Source organism: Silene latifolia, chromosome 9 (assembly GCF_048544455.1).
Source record: "Silene latifolia isolate original U9 population chromosome 9, ASM4854445v1, whole genome shotgun sequence".
In the NCBI taxonomy this organism is placed as follows: domain Eukaryota; kingdom Viridiplantae; phylum Streptophyta; class Magnoliopsida; order Caryophyllales; family Caryophyllaceae; genus Silene; species Silene latifolia.
Genome location: NC_133534.1, coordinates 67,448,200 through 67,468,062, shown reverse-complemented (window position 1 = coordinate 67,468,062; position 19,863 = coordinate 67,448,200). Strand labels below are relative to the sequence as shown.

Sequence of the window (19,863 nt, the reverse complement as noted above, 5' to 3'; positions counted from 1 at the left end):
TAAAGAAAGAGACTCTCTTTTAGCTGACCTCACCTTATGTCAAAGGGATAACAAGCAACTGGAACAAATTGGGTTGTTGCTTAGTGATGAAGCAAGACATGCAAAGCAAGCTTTCGACAATTTGGGTAGATTAAATCTTAATCATCTTGCTAAAATTGAATCATTGACAAAAGAGTTAAATGAAGCTAAGATGTTCTACTTAAAATGGGAAGGAAGTCAGAATGTTTTGGAGTTTCTTCTAAAATAATCACAAGAATACGAAAAATTTGCAACAAATGCTGGACTTGGTTTCAAATGCAACAGTAGCACGCACTGTTGCACTCGAAACCAGGATCCAAGCAAAACTGACTTCCGAAGAAGAAAGTATGCCGGTCTTCCCGAATATATCATTTGCAATTACTGTGGTAAAACAGGTCATGAGTTTAATGGTTATGAAAAGAGAGTCCATGACTTAGAAAGAAACACTAAAATGGCTAAACAAGTTTGGATCAAGAAAGAGGAAGTCAAGTAAATTGTTGTCTAGAAGGAACCCAAAGTCGTTTGGGTTCCTAAACTAAATGTTTGATTTCTTATAGGCATTAGTGAGAGGCAGCAACAATTGGTACTTAGTGTTGGAGCTTGTGTCCTCCACAAATTAGTATGATAACATTTGTAAATCTCTTACAGGTTCACAAGGGTATACTTCTTATATTTAATCAGTTGATTAACGTTTACCTAATAACGGTTGGCTTGCTAGAAAGTTTGACGTTATTATCATACAAATGGCGGTGATCAACTGGTCCCTAAAGGTCACACCTATAGGATGTGTTTGAGAGATGTGCTTATAGAAATATGATCACATTGATGCCCAATATGACTAAACAGTTAATCAATGTGTTGATGAGACAATTATTTAATGAAGATTAAATAATATTAGTTGAGACGAATTAACTGTCAATTCGTAAATTGAATATAATAAGTTATATTTAATTAAATGTATGTAATGTTAGCTTGGACGAATTAATCTGTTAATTCGTAATTAAATATAATCGGTTATATTTAATATCAACAAGATGAATGTGTCATAGTGGTAATAGTGAGGGTACACAAACCAAGAGATCATGGGTTCGATCCTCAGTAGATGACAATTTAATACATTTTATTCATTTTTGGAATAACCGAAAATAAGGAAATATACTCCTTATTTCGGTCAAATGGGCCGAAAATTAAAAGAAGATAATCTACCCTAATTAGTTCCATATACACGGTTTATAGGGAGTGAGGGAGATTATCATTCTGACCTAATTTTTTCTAAGCAATTTTTGTGCCTCCTCTCATCAGTAAAAACACAAAACAACCTAAATTTTAAAGAAAATTTTAGATCGATTATAGCATAATCAAAGGGCATATCTCATATCATCTTGGGTGCAACTGATAGGCGAATATCTACTTTGATATTGTTCTTAGGCCGTATTTGTTAGGACCGAAGGTTATTTCTGAATCCTCTTCTTTTGTTTATGTATTTTATTTTATGACTAGTGATCGTCATCATAAAATTCGTTATAATCCTTAATAATAAGGGAAGTATACAGATTATTTCCCACAAGTGGTATCAGAGCTTAGGCCACGAATTTTAATTTTGATGATTTTCATAAAATTGTATGTAAACTTTTTAGGGTTTCGAAAAGAAAAAAAATAGGGCACGGCTGAAATTTTTTTGTTAATGCCGAATAAAAAAAAAATTTGCAGCAGGTGTTTGTTCCTTTTTTTGATGCGAGATTTCCATTTTTATTTTTCATAATGTTGTTTTAATCAGTTAAAATTATCATATGAAGAATTGGTAGATGTTTGATTTAATGCAGATTAAGTTAAAACATAAATGGAATCGTCATGTTTGATTTAATGCAGATTAAGTTAAAATTAAAAAGGGGCATTAAGGTTCTATTTTTCTAAACCGTGAATTATTTTTTTTATTTTGCTTCGGTTACTGTTCACAGTAGCCAGAGAATTTTTTTTTTTTTTTTTGGTTTTTACAGAAAAACCGCAAGAAGAAAGATATTAAAACGGGCTGTTTTTGTTGTTTTGTCTATTCAGCCGAGCAAGATATTGAAAAAAAAAAAAAAACATTTTCGTCACTGTTACTGTTCACGTGCTGGACAGAAAAAAAAAATTTGTTTTTTTCTTCGGTTTAAGCTGTAAAACCGAGATAGTTTTATTTATTTATTTTGGTTGTTTCGGTTTTTTACCAAGATAAATTTTAAAGATTTTTTTGTTTTGTTTTGGCCAATTAGTTATTGTGAAACGGATCACAATTAAAAGATACCGAATTATTTTAAAGCAGTTTAAAATTTTGACGGATTGAATTCATATTACAAGTTTAATATGGATTAAGAATGAAATTAATGTGATTAATTGTCACTTAATTTAATTTTTAAAAGGTGGTTTGGATAAATTAATCAACATAATTAAGGAATTGTGTCATGTATGTTTAATTTATTTTTTAGTTGATGCATTTTAATTTTGTTGAATGAATCGATTGAACGAATTTAATTTACGTATTTTTGCAATTTGTAATACTTAGTGTGGCCTTAGTCAAATTATGTTTTCGTAATGAAGGAAACATGATTTTTTATGTAATTATGAGATCTCGAATCTCCTTTATTTTTCTTTAGTTTTTGGATTTTGAAATTAGAATGTAATAAATAGGTTTATTATGTAAATTTATTTATTGTATTTTTCAAAAGAAGACTAAAGATGGAGATTGGAGCTCACTCCCGCTACATGGATCAAGATGGAACATCAAGACAAGCTTCTCGGGTCCAAGGATGGATTCCAAACTTGTATTTATTGTTCATTTTGATAGGATAGGCCACACTAGGACTTTTACTGTTTTTACGTTTTCATTCTTATTGCTTTTCATTCACATGTTAGTTTATGCATCATATTCCGCCTAAAACCAAACCACCTACTACTAAAATGCATGAAAATTGACACATATAGGTTGTATGTTAGTTTTCATAGACATACAGATGTCACATGTTTTTAAGCCATCACCTTAGTTTATTCATTCACACATGCTAGATATTAGTTCACTTAAAATGAATTAAAACGAAGTTGATGGGATCTTCCTCTAAAACGGAAATTGAGATTAGTCTTTATAAGGGCAAACAACTATGAATCCCTTCTTCGTCGGTAGGCATAATATGACCCCTTCTACGTTGGGTAAGTAGTTTGTGTTGACTTAGTTTATCTCAACATTATAGTCCGAAGAGTTTCTCGTGATTATAATGGACTAAAGATAGAATTTACAGAAATTTATCGACCAAAAATTCTAAAGGTAGAATTAGCCAAGAGGTGGGCTTATCAATTTATAGAAATTGAGTCTTGGGATCATTTATATAATTCTTGAGGAAGGTCAATTGTATAAATGCATGAGTCTTCGCGTTATAACAGTATTGCATTAGACTTAAAAATTCAAATCGATGCATAAGCTTATCATTCATTCCTTTTTTTCGCAGTGTAGAACACGTTTACATTACTGTTACAACGATATGGCTGGAAATAACGCAATCCCAATGCCTAGTGCCACACTTGATTGCACGTCCTGGCAGAAAATATTCATGGACCAGATGAATCAGTTCACACGTCTGAAAAATGACGGGTCCAACTTTGCGGACTGGGAGGCGGCACTACGGAATGCTAGCATTGCTGACGGTAAGCTCAAGTACTTAACTGAGCCAATACCGGTCAACCCAGGCCCCAATGCAGGAGTCAACGAGTCACTCACTTATAGTGACTTCGTTATGGAAGCGGGTGCGATAAAGAACGTACTCATCTTTGCAATGGAAACCAATTTGCAGAGACGCTTCATTGCCCAAGGTGCAAACAAGATTTTCACCACGCTCACTAACGAGTTCTCAAAAGCACCGAGAATCGTTACATATGAGCATACCTGTCGCTTCTTTGATGCGAAACTCCAGAAGGGCCAACCGGTTAGCCCACACATTCTTCACATGATTGAGAATGTCGAGAAGCTGGGGGCACTTGATTGTAAAATCAGTGAGGGCATTGTCATAGACCGAATGCTTCATTCTCTTCACGATGGTTTTGCCCTTTTCAGGGCGAACTACTACATGAATGACTTGAAAAAGAGTCCTTGTGAGCTACACTCCCTTCTCGTACAGACCGAGAAGGATATGAAATTGAGTGGGAGCATGAAGCAGGATGTTCTCAGAATTTCCAACAAGGGTAAAGGTAAGGGCAAGGCTCATGGCGACCTAGCTGTAGGTAAGCCAAAGTTTAAGAAGCCAGGAAATGGTAAGAGTGCGCCTGGTGAGACTAGTGGCTCACAGGGCAAGGCAAAGAGCAAGGGTGGTGACATAGAGTGCCACCATTGTCACAAGACTGGACATTGGAGGAGGAACTGTCCCGTCTACCGTGAGGACATCAAAGCAGGCCGCGTCGTTCCTGTTGGTATGTCATCTTATATTCATATGATTGAGATTAACCATGCAAGTTTCGGAACTTGGGTACTAGATACTGGTTGTGGTTCTCTTTTGTGTAATTATTTGCAGGACCTAAAGAACATCATACCTCTCGAAAAGGGTGATGTGGACCTGCAAGTCGGGAATGGAGCACGAGTTACTGCAGTCTCGAAGGGAACATACGTAATCCAACTCCCTAGTGGTTTTGAGTTATTTTTATAACTGTTACTATGTACCCAATTTATCTAAGAACAGTATTTCTATTTCCGTACTTGATATAGACGGTTTTGCATTTTCAATAAAGGATAATAGCTGTATTTTCTTTTTTTTTGAAATGATTTATGGCAAAGCAATTTCCATGAATGGAATTTACGTCTTAGATCAAACCACGGAAGTATTACACGTGAATAATAAGAAATTAAAGGTTGGTGACAAAGATCAAACCTATCTATGGCATTGTCGAATGGGACACATAAATGAGAAACGTGTAAAGAAACTCGTCGATAATGGGACTATTCCCGCATTCGAATTTTCTACATATGGCACGTGTGAATCATGTCTCATTGGCAAAATGACTCGAATTTCCTTCAAAGGTGTTGGAATGCGCGCTAGTGACCTATTAGGACTCATACATACTGATGTTTGTGGACCTATGTCAATTACCGCTAGAGATGGCTATAGATATTTTATCACTTTCACGGACGATTTGAGTAGATATCGATATGTCTACTTAATGAAGCATAAAAGTGAGTCCTTTAAGAAATACAAGGAATACCAGAACAGGGTACAGAACCAACTGGGTAGAAAGGTTAAAGCACTCCATTCAGATCGGGGTGGCGAATATCTTTCAAATGAGTTTGATCAACACCTTAAAGACTGTGGAATCGTTTTACAGTTAACTCCACCTAGAACACCTCAATTAAATGGTGTGTCCGAACGGAGAAATCGAACCTTACTTGATATGGTTCGATCCATGATGAGTCACACGGTAGTGCCTGATTCATTATGGGGTTTTGCTCTTCTGTCAGCTGCTCTTATACTTAACCAAGTCCGACTAAAGTCATCGACAAGACTCCATATGAAATGTGGAAGGGAACGGTCCCTAACTTGTCCTTTATTCGGGTTTGGGGCTGCGAGGCTTATGTCAAGTGGAGACACGAGGATAAGCTCGGCCCGCGATCGGTCAAGACATACTTTATAGGTTATCCAAAAGGGACATTTGGTCATTACTTCTATTCGCCTACCGAACATCGAGTTTTTGTTGCGGCTAGTGCGACGTTCTTAGAGAAAGAATTTCTCAAGAACAAGACGAGTAATAGAACCTTCGAGCTGTCGGAGTTTCCAGAACCAACAACCGAGGAACGGATGGAGGAAGTTGTTCCTCCAACTGATGATACGGTTAATATTCCTGAGGAACCTAGGAGGTCGGGTAGAGTCTCTAATCCTCCGAACAGATACATTGGTTTGGTCGAGGAGAATGACGTGTTACTCCTAGAGAGTAATGAACCCGTTACCTATAAAGGTGCTATGGCCTGTTCCGACTCAAAGCTATGGCTCGAAGCCATGCAATCCGAGATGGACTCCATGTATGAGAATGACGTATGGGATCTAGTTGATTTACCTAATAAGGTAAAACCTCTACAGTGCAAATGGCTTTACAAAATAAAGCGTTCTGTAGACGCGCAACTAGATACCTATAAGGCACGACTTGTGGCAAAAGGTTTTACTCAAGTGCACGGATTACATTATGATGAGATTTTTGCACCTGTAGTCATGCTACGTTCCATTCGGATAATATTAGCGATTGCCGCTTTTCATGATTATGAAATTTGGCAAATGGATGTGAAAACCGCCTTCTTAAACGGTTATTTGGAGGAAGAGTTGTACATGGTGCAACCCGAAGGTTTCATAGATCTTGAACATCCTAAGAAAGTATGCAAGCTTAAGCGTTCCATTTATGGACTTAAGCAAGCTTCTCGGAGTTGGAATCATCGTTTCGACCAGGTGATAAAAGAGTATGGTTTCACTCGATCGGTCGAGGAACCATGCTTATATACCAAGTCGAGTGGGAGTAAGATTGTATTCTTGATATTGTATGTTGATGACATACTCTTGATTGGGAATGACATTCCTCTCTTATCTTCGGTTAAAGAATGGTTGAAGAATCATTTCCAGATGAAAGATCTGGGTGAGGCACAACGCATATTGGGAATCCGTATCTACCGAGATAGATCACGACGGACGTTATCACTAAGTCAGGAGTCTTATCCGGATAAGATTCTTGAGAAGTTCAAAGATGACCAACTCCAAGAAGGGGAACCTTCCAATAACGTGGGGGATGCGATTGAGCAAGTCTCAGTCACCCACGACGCCTGAAGGGGTTGAGCGCATGAGTCGTGTTCCTTATGCATCAGCTATAGGATCAATCATGTATGCCATGATATGCACACGTCCAGACGTGGCATATGCATTGAGTATGACGAGTCGGTACCAAAATAATCCATGTACCTACGGAGGACTAAGGATTGGGTATTGACTTATGGAGGAGATACTAAGCTATGCGCAATCGGTTACGCAGATGCTAGCTTCCAAACGAATCGAGATGATTAGAAATCTCAGTCTAGATTCGTTCTTACTCTTAATGGTGCTTTGCGGCACCGGGAATAGTTCCAAACAGGAAGTTGTAGCAGATTCTACTACTGAGCCATTGAAGTATGATAAGCATGGAGGGCACGTTATTTCCATGAGAATTAAACGTGTACCTGAGTTATAGTAGTTGATTATGAATTCGATACGTTATCTTTTTCATATACTATTTATAACTTCATCGTTTTTATAATCTTTTGTTTTTCATGTGGATTGTACTGACAAATTTGAATGCCACAAAGTGAACTGAATTACATTATATTTGTTTTGGTCCGAAATCGCCAATATGAGCTGATAACTCCGGCTATTATATTGTGCAGTCGATTGATGGTGGGTTCAACGAGCCATAAGTCAAACGGTTGACTGATCGTTCACAAATACGAGATTATAACGATACCTCGTAGGACAAATTTTCGTGACAACGTAATGGAGTCCTAAATGTTTAAAAACATTCGGTGCCAGGTCGTGAATAGGACATCCATTGTGTTCCTAGAGTCGATTCTTTTGACTATCGACTGTCTCTTGAGATTAAGGAAGTTTTTGGGTGACTTTGGTTTCTTTCTCACGGTCTGCCGTAAATGGAGGCTAAGTAGATTTTTTCTGGGTCATTTCATACTGTGCTTACATCTGCAGGATTCGAGTTGAGGAAAATATCCAACCCTTATCAGGTATAGTTATTTCTCAGGGCCACTCGAGGAGTTGTAACTGAAATGCATGGCCATGCTCGAATGTTGATTCGTTTATCAGTTAAGTTACTCTCTAGTCGGGGAAACCACTCTTGATAATGATCGCTTGTAAAATACGACCTTTGTGAATGCGGATTTGCAAATTGTTTTACATTGAGTGGGATAAATTTTAGGATATGAGAATCGGTTATCGCACATACACTTGTGAGGACAAGTGGGAGTTTGTTGGAGCTTGTGTCCTCCACAAATTAGTGTGATAACATTTGTAAATCTCTTACAGGTTCACAAGGGTATACTTTTTATATTTAATCAGTTGATTAACGTTTACCTAATAACGGTTGGCTTGCTAGAAAGTTTGACGTTATTATCATACAGATGGCGGTGATCAACTGGTCCCTAAAGGTCACACCTATAGGATGTGTTTGAGAGATGTGCTTATAGAAATATGATCACATTGATGCCCAATATGACTAAACAGTTAGTCAATGTGTTGATGAGACAATTATTTAATGAAGATTAAATAATATTAGTTGAGACGAATTAACTGTCAATTCGTAAATTGAAAATAATAAGTTATATTTAATTAAATGTATGTAGTGTTAGCTTGGACAAATTAATCTGTTAATTCGTAATTAAATGTAATCGGTTATATTTAATATCAACAAGATGAATGTGTCATAGTGGTAATACTGAGGGTACACAAACCAAGAGGTCGTGGGTTCGATCCTCACTAGATGACAATTTAACACATTTTATACATTTTTGGAATAACCGAAAATAGGGAAATATACTCCTTATTTCGGTCAAATGGGCCGAAAATTAAAAGAAGATAATCTACCCTAATTAGTTCCATATACACGGTTTATAAGGAGTGAGGGAGATTATCATCCTGACCTAATTTTTTCTAAGCAATTTTTGTGCCTCCTCTCATCTGTAAAAACACAAAACAACCTAAATTTTACAGAAAATTTTAGATCTTCTAGCATTATCAAAGGGCATATCTCATATCATCTTGGGTGCAACTGATAGGCGAATATCTACTTTGATATTGTTCTTAGGCCGTATTTACTAGGACCGAAGGTTATTTCTGAATCCTCTTCTTTTGTTTATGTATTTTATTTTATGACTAGTGATCGTCATCATAAAATTCGTTATAATCCTTGATAATAAGGGAAGTATACAGATTATTTCCCACACTTAGACAGTGGATGCTCTCGTCATATGACGGGAGATGAAAGGCAATTCCTCTCGCTAGAGGCCTATGACGGTGGCATGGTGACTTTTGGTGAGAACAGAAGAGGTGAAATTATTGGTATTGGAAACGTTGATAAGTCAAAATCACTATGCATCGACAAAGTGTTGCTTGTCAAAGGTTTGAAACAAAATCTCTTGAGCATTTCACAACTATGTGACCGAGGTAATATTGTCCGAAAGTGAGTTTGTAAGTGCCGCTCTTTGTTGTTCACAAATTCTCTGGGTACGTCAACAATTGCATGACTATGGCATTACTTTTGAGACCACTCCCATATTTTGTGATAATACTAGTGCAATTAACATATCAAATAATCCAATACAACACTCACGCACTAAACATATCGACATAAGACATCATTTCTTGCGTGATCAAGTTGAAAAAGGCAATATATGTCTAAGCTTATGTAGAACGGAAAATCAAATTGCGGACATTTTTACAAAACCGTTAGAAAGAGAACAATTCGTAAAACTTCGGTTGGAAATTGGTTTATTAGGTGACATGTGACACGATTGGATTAATTCTCTCAATAATTGATTAGAGGATGGATTAACATGTAAATAAAAATTAGCTAATAACATTATTTGTTTCATGCAAATAAACCGAACAAAACAAATTAATAACCTCTTGTTGCATTTGAGATAATTGTTACATTGAGCCACTAAATACCTTTATGTCACATAACTCAAAAGCCTAAACCTAGCCTTCACTATTCAACACTCAACCGTCCACTTTTACTACCTTCTCCTAGTTTACCACACCAACCCCACAATTACTTCCCATATAGCCAAACTAACTCCCTATTATCCACTAAACAAAACCACCCATCAACTCCCTTTTGAAACCCCAAAACCGTCAAACCCCTTTCTCCTTTTAAATAATTTAAATGTCCTCAAAACAAAAATACACCAAAGAAGTTCTCAAACATAGAAATACCTTCAATCCAAAATATATTGCAAAAAGAAAAACGCCTCCCAAATCCGCTGCAAAAAATGATGTAACCATTCCTGCTACTGCCAAGGCCACCGTTGCACGAAAGAAAAAACCTGCCAAAAGAGGTGGTGGTCGGGGCAGAGGAGGTCGTGGTAAGTGACCTCCGATCTTGATACAGTTGGACACAGAGGTTGACTTTGATACTAATGAGGAGGAACCCGCTACCATGCAATCTGAAAAAGTTGGAACAATTGAGGATGAGATAATTGAGAAGTCGAAAGAAAAAGAAAAGGAGAAAAAGAGTCAGTCGAGTGAAAATAAAGAGGAGAAAGAGGGAGAATCAAAAGAAAGTAAGGGAGAATCAAAAGAAAATGAGGGAGAATCAAAAGAAAAAGAGAAAGATTTGAGAGAAAAGGAGGAAAAATCAAAAGAAAATGAGGAGAAAAGTGATGAACTTGAAGTAGAGAAAGAAAGGGAAAAGATTGATGATGTTGGGGAAGCAGAGTTCGGTAATAAGGCCGAAGAAGTAGATGAACCCCCAAATATTGATGCAACAAAGGAGGTGCATGTTGAATAAATCATCAATGTTGAAGATGGTAATAACCAAGGGGATGCCGAGCAAGTGTTTGATGATGGGCTTGACCCATTGTTTTCAAAACCCGCCTCTAGAACCCGATCCAAGAGGAAAATGGTGGAGATATTTGGTGATTATAATGATGATGTGACCCCTGAATCATCTCCTCCAAAACCCAAAACCGACGGAAAAAGAAGAAAAGGATCCGGGTCAAAACCTCGGGCTCCCAAGAGGCCTCGGCACCCACGAACCATACCCGGTTTAGAGGAAGGTGTGGCTAATGAAGACGATATCAATGAGGCCAAAGTTCCTCTTAATACATGCATGAACCTGGTTATTTCACCCTTTGGAGAATCATTCAAGAATGATGTCCTCAATCATCTCAACTCACTTGATCTTCCAGAGGATGTACTCAAGCTATGTCACGGTATGCTGGTCTGTTGCTTTCACAGTGGAAGGAGGTACAAAAAATCATGGTATGATACTTCTCTTGCCTTCAAATACTTCAAAGAAGCCATGTATGATCAGGGTTGGGTGAATCTCTTGGACAAATATAGTCCTATGTATTTGTCCGAGATCATTCAATTCTATGCTACAGTCAAAGTCGATGTTGCATCTGGAACCCTTTCGGCCTACATTAACCAAAAACCATTTGTCTTAACAATTGAACAACTTGCTGCCCACCTTGAAGTGTGTGATGTCGGGCTTACCTCTTACCCAAAACGTGACTGGGGTGAGATTGATGAGGTTACGTCTACCCAAGTCATGAAAGTTTTTCGACCTCATGATGATAATGGCCCAACCAACATCTATGCCCTTGAATTGACCGCACCAATTAGGTTCATCTTTAACCTAGTCTTTCGTAACCTTGTCCCAAGAAACAACAGTCGAGGGATATGCTCTCTCCTTGACATGCTCCTTATCCACCATATCGTCAAACACAAACCAATAAACCTTCCCCGTCTTATGTTTCACCTAATTCACGAGATGTCCACCGGATTCCAAAACGGCAACTTTGACAAAAATGTTGTGGTACCTTATGGCATGTGGCTCTCTATTATCTTTATGAAAGAAGGGTTGGTCATGAAATGAAGTCCCGCCATTGAAAATTAAGTGATGAAATGACTCTAGGTCTCCTTTCTCGGATGAATATGGAAATACGAACTGGGAAATTGATGAGGAAAAATCAAGGTGGAGGTGATGCTACGGTTGGGACAACTGTTGAACAAGGGGTGGTTATTGCTATGTTGGATCAACTTGTTGGGCATGTTAATCACTTGATCAAGGAAAATGCCAAGCTAAGGGATGAAGTGGCTGATCACCGCACCATGAACGAGGATATCTTTGAACGTCTTGATGACAAGAAGCCCAAATCCGTGGCTTAAGCTCTTGCTTCCCTAAATCATTTTATCCCTTATCCTAATTTGGCTCTATGTTTCTTAAAACTCTTGTGCAACTCTTGGATGTTTTTTTATTTTGCTTGAATAATATTTGCATGTGGTTTGAATCGTGTAGCTAGTTTGAACATGTTTTATCCCTCCTTGATGATGTCAAGAGGGGGAAGTAGTTTGAACGTGCTTATGTGTGATCTCTTAACTCTTAGGCTAACGTTCACCGTACTTATGTCTTAGCTTCCATGATTAGATGTTCTATTTTAGCCAAGCATGTTGAACCCTTCGAATACCTTGATCATGTTTATAAATCATGTATATGTTGAATTGACCAAAGACCGACTAACCATGGGCTAGGGGGAATATCACACATGTTTGGACTTGTTATCAACAAAGGGGGAATTTGTTAGAACACATTTGGTTGATGATGCCAAGTCCCTTTGTAATTTGATTGTTTGCTCTTAGTTGAAAATGATTAGTGATTGAAGCAATCAAATGGACTCTCAATGATGGCCTAACATGATCAAGATGAAGCAATCAAGAAGTCAAGACAATGATGTTATCCTAGCCTTAGTCGAAAATTGTAAGAGTAAGTGTAACACTCTCATTTATGTCAAGTGACTGCAAAACCATGCAACAGTGTACTGCACTGTGGCTTTTGATACTACTGTATGGAGGAACGTTTTATGCAAAAATTTTAAGTGTTAAAAACTTTACAAATTTCATATTCCCAAAACTTTAACATTTGAATCTTTAAAGTTTGAAAAGAAATCTGAAATTTTAAGTCACAAATCCACATTGATTTATCCTCTAGATTTGTGCCTTTACCTTTTACTAAAATGGTAAGTTGAACTTGTCAAAGTATTAAAGCTAGAAAAGGTTTTTGCCAATTTGGTAAAGTGTCACATGTTGAGTGTTTTGGGAAGAGTTTTCTGACTTTTATCAAAGACTTGAGCCCCAAGCCTAAAGCCTAACACTTACCATCATTCAAAGGCTACTAATTTTATATTTGATTTTATTTACCTAAGTTGTACTTCTTAGTAATCAAATCCATTATAAATAGAGTGTCTTAGCCTTATTTATTTCTTAAGACTTTCCAAAGCATTTATTGTAAAACCTTGCAAATTCTTTGTGCATTTAAAGCTTTGTTCTTCAAGTATTTGCAAAACGTTTTTCAGATTTTAAAGTCTTCATTTGTTTTCGAAAAGCTGTAAACCTCCAAGTATCAGTTCGTTGTACTGTGACATAATGAGTTTGTTCCATGATTCTCGTGTTAAGTCTTAATTGTAATCTCCATGTTCATTAAGTGAACTCTCGAGATTCAAATATTCTGTACACCTTGAGATAGAACACATAAACTCTTGAAGCGGAGTAGCTTTAAGTTTGAGTGAAACCGGAGTAGGTTGGCGAGTTATTTTTATTGTAAGGGGTTTAGTAAGTTTGAGTAAATTTCTAAACAAGCAATAAAATAACGGTTGGACGTAGGCCTCAGAGTGGAGGCTGAACCAATTTTTAAATGTCATTTGTTTGTTCATTTACTTTTACGTTCTTTCACTTTGCTATTTCTCATTTATATCTAATCAAGTTCTGTGTCACAGTCAGCTATACTGTGACATAAAACGGCTGTACCATCTTGTGAACTTATATCCCATTATGTTTTTCAGGGTTTGGGCTTTAAGGTTCTTTACTTAAGTTATCAATTAACTAAGTTACAGACAAAATTTGAAAAAGGTACACCTAATTCACCCACTCCCCCTCTTAGGTGTTTATCGATCCTAACTCTTCACAATCGATAACCGATCTTGATACAATTCACTCCATGACAACTTGTTTAGCAACTCCCGTCTCCTTGTGTTCGACCCCTAATACTACATTTATTTGTGTTAAGGGTATTTATATTTTCTAGGTGCGCGATAGCTTATCAATATGACTGCGATTAGTTCTGATATTATAACTTATAGGCTCAATATTGACACATCTTTCCAGCATGTGCAACAAAAACAGAGAAAGTTTGCACAAGAAAGAAATGCTATCGTGAATGAAGAAGTAGAAAAACTACCAGATATGGGCATGATCAGAGAAGTAATGTACCCCGAATGGTTGGCAAATGTGTTCGTCGTACAAAATAAGAATGGCAAGTGGAGAGTCTGTGTAAATTAAACTAACAAGAATAAAGACTGTCCTAAAGACCCATTATCTCTTCCACACATCGACGCCATGGTAGATGCAACAGTAGGGCATGAAATGCTAACATTTATGGATGCTTCATGTGGATTCAACCAGAAAAAGATGCACCCTGCTGACCAGGAAAGTACTGCATTCATTACTGAGCAAGGTATATATTGCTACGCTGCCATGCCATTCGGTCTAAAGAATGCAGGGGCAACATACCAACGTCTGGTCAACACGATGTTCAAAGATTAGATTGGGGATATAATGGAAGTCTATATTGATGACATGGTGGTGAAATCTAAAAATCCACAAGATCATATGAAGCACCTAGAAGAAGCATTTTAAATCCTGGAAAAGTACAACATGAAGCTCAACCCTGCAAAGTGCCACTTTGGAGTTTCCGCATGGAAGTTTCTAGGCTATATGGTGACAAGAAGAGGAATATAAGCTAGCCCTGAACAGATTAGAGCTATACTAGAGTTACAATCACCCAAGTCTGTCAAGGACATTTAGAAATTAACAAGCAGGATGGCTGCCCTGAATAGGTTCATATCCAGATTTTCTGAAAGGTGTATGGCATTTTATGACATGCTCAGGAAAAACAAACAGTTCCACTGGACACCTGAACATGAAGAAGCCTTCCAGGATCTGAAATTATATCTTTCGTCTCCACCTTTACTGGCCAAGCCAGAAAAGGGAGAACCCCTGTCAGTATACCTCTCCGTTACTAACCTCGCGGTAAGTGCAGTCCTAGTAAAAGAACAAGAAGGTCAGTAATACCCTGTCTACTAGGTAAGTAAAAGTCTATTAGATGCTGAAATAAAGTATGGTTTACTTGAAAAATATGTTTTAGCCTTAACAATGTCCTTTGCAAAGTTGTGTCCTTACTTTGAGCGTCACCCCATAATAGTCATGACTAACCTACCCATAAATTATGTCCTGCTGAACCCTGAACTCTCAAGCAGGATGGCCAAATGGTCAGTCCAGCTTAGTACTTATGATATCACCTTTGAACCCAGGACATCAATTAAATCACAGACCTTAGCAGACTTTGTGACTGATTTCAGCCCTAACCTAGAATCAGACCTGGCCAAAGAAGTTAACCAAATAGAAAATAGGACATCAGACCAGGAATGGACCTTGTTCACTGATGGGGCAACCAATATGCGAGGTACAAGGTTAGGATTAGTGCTAAAATCGCAACAAGAGGACATTATAGCCCAGGCTGTAAGCTGTGAGTTCAAAGCAACCAATAATGAAACTGAGTATGAAGCCCTCATAGCAGGACTCAAGGTAAGTCTAGACCTCAGTGTCCAGAACTTGAAGGTAAAAACCGATTCACTTTTAATAGCCAATCAAATAAAAGGAATTTATACAGAAAGGATGAAAAAATGATTTTATATTTGGAATATCTTAAAAAACTTTACGTTAAGTTCCATTCATTTGATATTGAACAAATACCAAGAGACCTGAATACCCAGGCTGATGCTCTTGCCAGCCTTGGTTCAAATTTCACCCCTGCAATTTTTGATAAAGTACCCATTGTGCATTTACTTGGACCTGTTATCAGCAGGCCTGAACAGGTGAACCCTGTCAATACTGACAATAATTCGTGGAGTAAACCTTATTATGATTGGTTCCTGCGAGGTATATTATCTCAAGACAGACATGAGGTTAGAGCATTTATAATCAGAGCTTCTACTTATTCTATAATCACTAACACTTTGCTTAAAAGATATCAGGCTGAGCCATACTTAAGATGCTTGGTGTCAGACGAAGCTAAACAAGTGCTCCAAGATATACATGATGGTTATTATTGTTGGAATAAGTGTCCTCCGACAATAATGCGATCACAACTGTTGATCATAATGATCACATGTTTAAATCTCATTTTAAGAATACATGTGGGATGTAATATTTTACAGTCAACTGGTCCACACATATCGGTAATGATTGGCTGACTAGAGTTTGACATTACTGTAGTGCGACGGTGGTGATCAGTTGATCCCCTTAGGTCATACCTATAGGGAAATACTCTTAATTGATTATTTAATTAATCGTATGCCGATGCGAGTTAATTAAATTGCTTAAAATTGACGGATGATTTTGTGAGTAAAGTTAACGTATCTTATTTTAATTTGATTAAATGAGACACGGTCTAAGTAATTAAATTGTTTTATTACTTAGATGAAATTATTGTTTACGGAAACAATTGAAACGGAATGAATAAATTATTATAAATACAGAATGTTGTAGTTTATAATTCGGAAACACTTTTGGTACAAGTAATTATGAATTACTATGTTAATTTTTATAAGTGACATATTTTATTAATATGTTGATTTTTAATTGTTAAAAGTACATTTTTATATATAAGATGTCATGTAATGTGTGACATGTGACATATTGACAAAATCACAAATAAAATGGACTCATCCATTTTATATGTGTGTAACGATATGGAGGGAGTTTTAGGATAAAAATTGTGTTGATTATTTTTAAGTGGAAAACACAATAATTACCTATAGTCTTAGCCTTGCATGCCTATCTTTTCTTGGGTAGAAAAACTAGCCCATGCATTGGGCACAAATACTCCCTCCAACCGGTTTTGCATAGAGAAAAGACAAGGGTTTTTCCTCTCTATTATTCATTCATTCATTTTTATACATTTGAATTTCTAGTGTAAGAAACTACTATTATTCTCTCTATTCTTTGTGAAAATTCTAGAGAAATAAAAACTCACTAATCTCTTCTCTCTCAACCTAAAAAAAACAAGAGAGAACAAAATATTTTGTGTCAAAATTTTAAGTAAGACTAATCCTAATACTAGATCATATTATTTTAGTCTTTAAGAGTATTCCTTGGGTATTCACTTTTGGGAGAGATTCTATACTTGAATCTTAGTTCATCCATTATTTGGAATGCTCAAGAACTAACAAGAAGGAGATCTTGTTGGTGCCCATAAAACCGAAATCACATAGTAAGGAACATGATTTCTTCTTTACTTCTATTTATGTTTGCATGCATAAGATTTGTAATTATTTTATGACTAAATAATTTCTTAGATATATGAATATGTTAAATAATGAGATATAGATTTCTAACAAGCGGTATCAAGAGCCTTAGGTTGTTTGCATGCAAATCGGTTATAGTTTTTCCGAGTTATACGATTAACAAATAAAACTTATAAATTTGTGCTTATTATGATATATCACGAAATCAATTATGCATGTTAAAGTTTCTGGTCCTAAAATGTATTTAGGATATTTTGGTTAATTTATGGATTTTTATTGTTCATTTTATGTAGTAATGGCATTAAAATGTGATTTTATGATAAAAATGTCATTTTAGGACTAAAATTAGCTAAACTTCGATTTTTCCAGTGATTTTTGGATATGTTTTCACATATATTATATAATGATGATCTTTAAAGTTTCATAATAATATGAGTTGTTATGCTCGAAATATGGATTTTTCAAGTTAAAATCATATTTAAATGGTTAAATAGGTTAATATGAGTTATATTTCGAATCTGGTCATAGAAATTTAGTATGTTGTCACATGCAATTTTATAAAATGTGTGTAAACTAATTGGCTATAATGAAGTCTTTATGCATGATTTATGAATTTTTGATGAAAAATCACATAAATAGTGACTTTAATTAGTGTAAATTGCTAAAACATACTTCATGACTAAAGAAAAACGTCACATGTTGCATTTTATCTCTTATTTCAGATATAAAATTGAAAAGTTGATAAAAATAGTTTTTCTCACATTTTTATGATAATAATTGATAAATCCGATAAACCGCAACATTGTTTTTCTCGATAATTTTCAAATTTTTTAACCTATGTTTTTGAACATTATGAGTGTCATGGTATTTTTCCAGAATGTTCATGAGTTTAAAATTTCAAATTTTGAAATTATTTGAAATTTTTATGATTTAATTTGAAGTTTATGGCAAAATTTTTGTATTTTGAGTCCATTTATGAACAATATTAAGAAATATAAGTTAATTATTGTCAATAAGTTAGTGGAGACTAATTTTGAGTCCTAAGATGGTTAGGGTAATTAAGTTGTACATAAATATGATTTTATGTAATTATTGTGATTTTTTTTTTTTTTTTTTTTTTTTTTGGTGAAATGTGAGAGGTATTATATATATATATATATCAAAAATAAAAGTTTATGGAGTACAAACCAACTAAAACCATTTACATAAGACCAACATCTTTAAGCCAATCTAGTTCTAGGATAGTAATCTTTCGCCTGTCTTTACCGTGGACTCTCAACTTCATATCATCAAGAATGTTTGAAGCAACCTTATGTGGCCTTAGGAGAACACCCTCATTCCTGCATTTATTTCTATGATGCCATATGTGATATATAGTGATACCGTCGTCAGGTACCAAAAATAAATACCTAAGTACTACTAACAGAAGCTAGCGGTAAGTAGGGTCGATCTCCACAGGGAGGCAAAAATGAGATTTATCTGTCTAATTTTAGTCTATGAGTAACGGGTCACAATGTGGGGGTTTGAAATGATTTTCTAAACTAATAAAAATAAGGAAAAGAGAATAAGAGAAGGGGATTAACCAGACAGAGAGAAACAGCTAAGACAAACGGTTCACCATAATCATCCGGTCAAGTAATCTAGGTCTCAGGTCAATGCAAATACGGTTCAAGGGGTAACGAACGTCACCTTTCGGTCCTTAATTCACCCTAAAGTGTAAACAGCTTAACTTTCGCCCTCACTGCAATACTCTATTGTTCGCTACTAGTCTACCTCTTCCAACCTTTCGGTCCAGGTCAAGGATCACTAAGAATTATAGGTCTAATTGCGTCGATTCAATTAGAAAGATAAAGTTAATTGTAGCATTTAACCAACAGAGACTATACCAGCATTAACCCAATAAATCGATTACTCTCCCTTCATAATTATGGATCCCCTATAGTCTTAGCATAAGGGAATTAGCTACTCATTATGAAATAAACAAGAACAAGAATTAAAAGAGAAATAAACATTAAATTAAGAGAGAAAAGGGAAGAAATGTTACTTGAAATAATGATCCTAATAAAGAGCAAAAGCAACGATGTATTGAATAAAGAACCAAGTAAAAGGAGAGGAGAAGGGCGAAGATCCCCGTACAAGCCTCCTGTTCGATTTATTTATAGCATCAAAATATAAAACCTAATCTAAACTTCACGTGAATAGAGGCCCAACAACTTGTAACTGCTCGATCGAACAGTTAAGTCACTCGATCGAACAGTTCTGCGTTTTTACTCGATCGACCAAGAAAACGATCGATCGAACAGTTGGCCACTCGATCGAACAGTTCTTCCGTCTGTTCACTCGATCGACCAAGAGAAACTGCTCGATCGAGTGGTTCCTGGTTCCAGCTCGTGTTGGTCTTGTAGTTTGGTCTTTGACTTGTCCTCTTAGCTCCCGAAATAGCTTCGCACATCCCAAGACAGCAATATTTCCCGCTCCAAATTATCTCTTCCTCCAAATGCATGCAAAACGGACGGTAAATGACTTGATTCCGCTACTTTCTGGTTCATTCCTGCAATTAAGACAAAATACACCAAAGTAGCATATTCGGGGCATTTCGTAGCATAAAACCACGATAAAAGCATAGAAATACGTGCATAAAATAGGCTAAAAAGACTATATAAAATGTACGTATCAAATCTCCCCAAACCAAACCTTTACTCGTCCCCGAGTAAACTCAAAACTATACGCTA

At 36.3% G+C, this 19,863-nt stretch overlaps 1 protein-coding gene across 1 annotated transcript; it reads left to right on the top strand.

The window, feature by feature from the left end:
- Window positions 1-14,645: 14,645 nt before the first annotated feature.
- Window positions 14,646-15,864, top strand: LOC141601155 (uncharacterized). Its single transcript, XM_074421426.1, has 5 exons — window positions 14,646-14,886; window positions 14,971-15,094; window positions 15,185-15,410; window positions 15,551-15,764; window positions 15,860-15,864. Exons 1-5 carry the CDS (start codon window positions 14,646-14,648, stop codon window positions 15,862-15,864), a joined length of 810 nt encoding a protein of 269 aa, XP_074277527.1.
- The last annotated feature ends 3,999 nt before the right edge of the window (window positions 15,865-19,863 follow it).

Coding starts and splice junctions, on each gene's coding strand:
- LOC141601155 (XM_074421426.1), top strand. CDS start 14,646: ATGGCTGCCCTGAATAGGTTCATATCCAGATTTTCTGAAAGGTGTATG. Junction 15,095..15,184: donor TCAAGCAGGATGGCCAAATG/GTCAGTCCAGCT, acceptor GACTGATTTCAG/CCCTAACCTAGAATCAGACC. Junction 15,411..15,550: donor CCCTCATAGCAGGACTCAAG/GTAAGTCTAGAC, acceptor CTTTACGTTAAG/TTCCATTCATTTGATATTGA.